Raw genomic sequence first — 6000 nt, forward strand, 5'->3', positions numbered from 1 at the left:
TCCAGCCCCTCTGCTATAGCCAATCACAAAGGCAAGATCGGGCCTAGGTAGGGCTGACCCTGAAGTTCAGTGACCTTGGTTGTAGTTGGTCCAGACTCTAGGTTATTCAATTCAAAAAGGACCCTGGGGCAGACCCCGAAGTCACCATGTTTTGAAATTGCTCAGAATCCAAGACACATCTGTTCTGGGGTTAGGAGGCCCGAGTTCTAGTTCCACTGCTGTGGGAGCCCCCAGGGGTTGCACACTCGAGGTACACAGCTGAGGGGCATATGTGCCATGAACGTCTGTGCAGTAGGGTGCGGGAGGCTCCCTGTGCACGTGCAGAGGCATGCGGCACCCGGGGTGGGCTGGGGGCTGAGCTCGCGGAACACCCCTCAATGACCATCTCCAATTTGGGGTTAGAACTTTAATGATCCTAAAATTCCAACTCCTGGGATTCCAAAATCCTGGAATACATCATTTGAAGGAGTCCCCATGGTGGGGACCAGCGGTGCTTGCTGCCATACTGTACCCCCTCAGGGCCCTTCAGGCACCCCCTGGAGGACTTCTCAGCTGCCTCCACCCTGGACTGTCATGGTCAATAACCATAAGAAAGGCTTTACCAGTGCCACAGGAGTTTATTGGGACACACGCCCCCATCGCCACCAGGGCAAAGGCCCTGGGACTAACCCCTTAGTGGCACCAAAGGAGCTGCTACCATCAGCACATTTTTTTCAGAGGGAAGGCTTCTTGGGTAAAGAGCCACCACCCAAGGCACTGGCCAGGAGTGAGGGAGGACAAACTCACGACAGTGGATCCCACTCCAAACCTCCTCACCCACTGAGCGCTTGTCAGTTACCCCTTAGGTCACATGTGGGCCAGCTTCCCCCTCCTATTCACCTAGAGAAGCCAAGATAACTTGCAAAGAAAGCAGGGCTGGAGCCTCTGGGGAGGGGCTAGCTAGGTCCCCATCTTCCCCGCCTTTAACAGATCCCAGGGCTGTCTGGCTTTCTGGTTGTCATTTTACAGAGGGTTTGGAGACCACATTTCAGAAATCCAGAAGTGGGGGAAGTATGTGTTTTAGGGGGACTGACCAGGGAGAGGAATTCCTTCTCCAGGGCTCTGGGCAGACCCAGGGCCACCCAGAGGGACACTTGGCCATTGCCTCCCTCTTTACATAGCCCCAGAAGAAAAGTGGATTTCAGGCTGGGTCACAGGGAGGCAAGTCATCGATGGTGGACTTGCTCTGAGCTGTCCAGAGGGGCTAAAGCTCACTTACAGAGGAAGGTCATGCAGACCTCCAAGTCCAGGAGCCAGAGGGTGGCCCAAGCTGGCCCTGGCCCTTAGCTCCTTCTGCTTGGGATCGGGGGCCACACAGCTCTCCAGCTAGTGGGGAGGGGCTGCTTTCTGAGGATTCCTGTTGAGGAACTAATGTTAGGATGAGCGGGTAGGTGGCAGGGACCAGAACCCATCCAGTCCCAGTTCTGCCACTGATCCTGGTGGGTAATGCCTTGGCCTCCTGTGCTCAGTTTCCTAATCCTGGACACCGGGAGAGCAAAAGCTCTGACCTCTAGGGCTGCCAGCAGCGGGAAGGAAAGGCCTGAGTATTGAGAGCCAGGCAGCAGGGACAGGGCCTCACTAAGGGCTGCTGATCCCTCCGTGGGCCCAGGAGGATCACTGCAGGGGCCGGCAAAGTCCGGAAGACAGTGGCCTGTCTGCCCCACCCCCAGCGAACAGGCCCAACGCTGGCACCCCTCACCTCCATAAACAAACACCCAGGGACACAGCCTACCCACGGACCTACAATAAACAGAGCCACCAGCAACCACAGACACGCCCGCCCAGGCCTGCAGGGCCGAGGCAGGACGGGGGCTTCCAGCCCTGCCTCTGAAGCCGCCAGCTTTGGTCTCTGCCCGCTCTGGCCTCAGTTTCTCCATCTGTAAAATGGCGGAGGAGAGAAGGGATGGAAGTTTGATGGAAGAGATGATTCTCAGGTCGTGTTTCTACCTCCCGCCTGGGAAGAGCAGTCTTCCAAGTGCCGGAACCCGCCGCTCCGACGCGTCTGCTAGCCGCCCTTTCCCTCCGCTCAGAAGGGGCTCTCGGACCGGTGGCGCACAGTAGGAGCGCGGGGCGCGGGTGCCGGCAGGTGCGAGAGGCGCGCGGCCCGCGCCAGGCGGTGGGCGACCCCGCGAGGTGCACCGCACTCCCTCTGGGTCACCCCGTCCCCCCACCCACAATCGAGGGAGGCCGAGACAGATTCCGTCTAAAGGAGATCGCGGTTCAACAGGTAAGGACTCGGCTGGCTTCAGGAATGTGGAAATACGACTCGGAGCAGCTACCGCAGCGAGCAGGGAGCGCGGCCCGCCGGGCGCCCGCCCGCCCGCCCGCCGGGCCGCGCCAGGGGGAGCGCGGCGAGAGGGGGCCGGGCCCTGGGCCCCGGGCGGGCGGGGGCGCGGGCCCCGGACGGAGCCCGAGGCGGCCGGGCGGGCCCCGCGGCCCATCCTGAGCCAGCCGGACGAGTTGTCAAGGTAATTTCAACACGTCCGGGTGATGGATAGAGACGGAGGGCCGCGCCGGGTACCGGGCCTGCGCGCTCGCGGGCGGGTGCGCGCCCCCCGCCCGCCCCGGCCTCCCGGCCGCCCGACGCCCCCCGCCCCCCGCCCCGGCGCGCCCTCCAGCCGGCGAGCGCTCGGCCCGGGCTCGGCGCCCGGCGCAGCCCGGGGGAGGGAAGGCGTGTCCCACCCCCGGGGCCTGGAGCCCAAACAGGTGAAAGTACGCGCCGGGCACGCTCGCCGCTACCCGCGAGCCCGGAGGCGGCCGCCCGCGCGCCCCGCTCTCCTGCCCCGGGCTCGGTGGCCCGCGGGAGCGCCCGTCGCTCAGGGGGCGTTGCTGCCTCTCTGCGGGGCTGGGGTGAGGTTCTGACTCCGGCCAGCCCCGCGGTCCCCGTAGCCGCCATACCGGCTCAGGTCCCCGCGTCCCCGCAGGGACCCCCGGAGGAGGCTCCTCCGGCTGCCTCCGCCCTGGGCTGTCGCTCCCCGCCCACAGGGACACTCACCCGAGCTTCACGTAGAGGACGCCAAAGCAGAGAAACACGTAGAAAATCCACTTGCGAAAGTTTCTGTGCATGATCCAGGGAGGGGGGCTGCGCCATAGACAACTGCGGCCGGAGGGGACGCGCGGGCCCGGCGGGGGACGGGCAGGGGCCAGGGGGCTGTGGGCGGACCGCGCTCAGCCGGCGCTGCGGCTTGGGCGGCCGGCGACGCGCGGGCACTCGGCGCGCGTTGCCACCATGGTTAGCCCAGGTCGCCGCAGCCGCCGCGTGCACACGGGGGAGTGACCCGGGCCGGGGACTGCGACTTCGGAGCCCCGCTGAGCGACTGTGGGGTCCTGCTAGCGCGGGCCGGGCCCGGGCGCGGCAGGCGGGCGAGCGCTGCCTCCACTGGGCTCAGCCGCCTGAGGCCGTGCGCGCCTCGCCGAGCGCCGCGGCGGCCAATGTGTCCGCACTTGTCGGCCTCCCCAGGTGACTCGCGGCCGGGCAGAGGGAGCCGCGAGCGAGCGAGCGCGCCCCAGGTAGGAGGATCCGCCTCCCGCCCGCCCTCCTCGCTCGCCGCGCGCTCTCTCTCTCACTCCCGGGCTCTCCCCTCCCTTTTCTCCTCCCTCCCCCGTGACACACAAACGTGTCTACCCCCGCGCCCCCCTCCCCAGGCCAGCTCCCTTCCGATCGCCCTCGCAGGACCGGTGGGGGGGAGGGAGGGGAGGGTGCGGCTCGGAAGAAACACCTGCGCTGCTCTGCCCCCGCGGGCGTGGGGGTGGGAATGGGGGCCAAGGAAAGGCCTGCGCAGGTCCTGGGGACCACTTGGCTTCCAGGTTCTTATGGGGGAAGGGGAGACCACTCACGCCATTTCCTTTCCAAGCCGCAGGTCCCCTCCCAGAAATCATTCACTCGGTGTCCTGCGGGGCCACACCCTCTGTTCTGGCATTGCTACTGCCCCAGCAGATCGTGATGGGAGACACCCGCCACCCCCAGCATTGCCAGCCGAGCCTGCCCGCATGTGGGCATGGAAAATGGACAGACTAGCCTGGACGTATGCAGGGGGTGGACCCACGGCTTCTCTCACCAAGAACCAGAGTAGAGAGCACAGGACGGTAACTGCGGAGACTTCCCTGGCACTGGACAGAGGCGGGGCTCCCGCCGCTCTCTGCCCTACCCCAGTGCTGTCTGCACCTGGTCTCCGCAGGGCTCCCTGCAGTGTTCATGCTGAGAGGCCAGAGCTGAAGTCCTGGGTGCCTCAGAGGCAGTCTGGCCTGGTTCAGAGCCGGAGGAGTGGGTGTCAGGGACCCGAAGCCCCTGTTGCACCACACCTGGTCTGTCCTCAGGAGGTGATCACCGTCCAGGCCAGGAGTCTCCCTGCTCCCTGCCTCATCTACCCACTCCTTGGAGCAGGGACCAGGGGCTGGCGGGGAGTGCTAACTCCCCAAGGATCAGCCAGCACCCACCACTGCTGGGGCCAGGAGCAGGTGTGTAGGGCAGGAAGGTGACTGCCAGTCCCTCCCACCCGCACCTATCCCTAACAGGGACCTGGAGCTCAGAAACTACACCCCCGGCCCCCTGCCCCTGATCCTCTCTTAATCCCTCCAAATCCTCTGAACCTTTGCCTCGACCCTGATTCCTCCTCCCCAGGATCAGAGGCCAGCAGGTTGCAGCTGTGCAGAGCACTGCGGGTGGAAGCCCCCAAAGGAAAGGGACCTGGTCACAGGCAGGGAAACTGAGGCACAGAAAGGAGTGAAATGGCCGTAGCAGTCCCACCCCAGCGTCCCTTTCCTCCTAGAGCCCCGGAAGTTGCCCCACTTTAAGGACTGGGAGCGGAGCGGAGGAACCGCAGGGTCCAATGGGGGAGCAGGTCCGGCGAGCGGCAGGGCGGGAGCCACAGGAGCTCGGCGGGCGGATGCTGCCACCCGGTGGCCACACGGCCGACGCTCGCACGCCGGCAGCCTGGGCCGGGATCGCGGATGCCTGGGCCACGCCCGGCCCGGTTCCGAGAGGCTGGGAGAGTTCCCCACCCCGAAACGGAGTCTGGGGGTCACTCCATCCGTTCATGGGCCAAACCTCACCTGTCGGGCCGTGGCGCGGCTGCAGCAGCCAGCCTTGCGCCCGCACCCCATCCCGCCGCGCCCTCCCCGCTCCAGGCCCGCCCCGGGGCCCGCAGCGCCGGGCGGGGCCGGGAGAGGAGGGGTTACGCCCGCGGGCAGAGCAGGGCGCGGGATGCCCTTCCAACTCCGAGAGCCTGAGGCGCGGAGTCATGCTGCCTCCTGCCGCTGCGCCGGGGAAGCGGCCCCGCGGGATGGGCTGGGCCACCCCAGCGGGACTGTGGTTCACGGGACCACCTGTAGGCAAAGGACCTGAAAGTCTCCACGGAGGGGAAATCGTGCAGGAAGAGCTGCGGCATGCACACACGGAGGCGGCAGGAGGTGCCTGGGGCCTCTCCCAGCCCAGGCCCTGAAGACCGGTCCCAGGCCTTGAGCTCTGTGACCAGCGGCAGTTCCCACCCAGTAAGACATTGCAGCTTGAACAGGATGATGGCCTGGCCTGGCCCCGAGAGCCCCTGAATCCGTTGGTGGGGATGTGGGGAGCCTGTGCTTCTGCTGGGCCAGTGGCTCTCCCAGCTCTGGAAGAACATGGAGGCTGCCAAGGCCAGAGGGCAGAAGCCTCCAGACAGGACACCAGAAGGTCTGGGGCCACCCAGGGGCTCCCTGGGGCTTGGCTAGTTCTCAAGGTGTGTGGTCTCTGGTAAGGCCCTAGACATCCCCAGCCGCGGAGTCACCGCCGTCATTGTCGGACCCGCACCCCAACTCACATGGGATGGAGTTCATCCCAAACACTGAGCAGAGCCTGGCACGCATGGGCACACCATTCCTGCAGGCCTAGTGTCCTGACCCTGGTCCTGCGCTGGGCAGAACTGGGGTGTCACCCTCCACCGTCCCCACGGTTCCCAGGGAGGGTCATGGGGAGTTGCCTGCAGA

At 65.9% G+C, this 6000-nt stretch overlaps 1 protein-coding gene across 1 annotated transcript in view; it reads right to left on the reverse strand.

Annotated features, from left to right (window-relative positions):
- Positions 1-3559, reverse strand: part of Wnt7b (Wnt family member 7B) — a 43905-nt gene extending 40346 nt beyond the window's left edge. Inside the window, exon 1 of the mRNA XM_047551078.1 lies at positions 3035-3559. Coding sequence (XP_047407034.1) covers positions 3035-3105 — 71 coding nt within the window. The 5' untranslated portion in view covers positions 3106-3559. The remainder of the gene's footprint in view (positions 1-3034) is intronic.
- Positions 3560-6000: the final 2441 nt, after the last annotated feature.

Source organism: Sciurus carolinensis, chromosome 4 (assembly GCF_902686445.1).
Source record: "Sciurus carolinensis chromosome 4, mSciCar1.2, whole genome shotgun sequence".
Classification (NCBI taxonomy): Eukaryota; Metazoa; Chordata; class Mammalia; order Rodentia; family Sciuridae; genus Sciurus; species Sciurus carolinensis.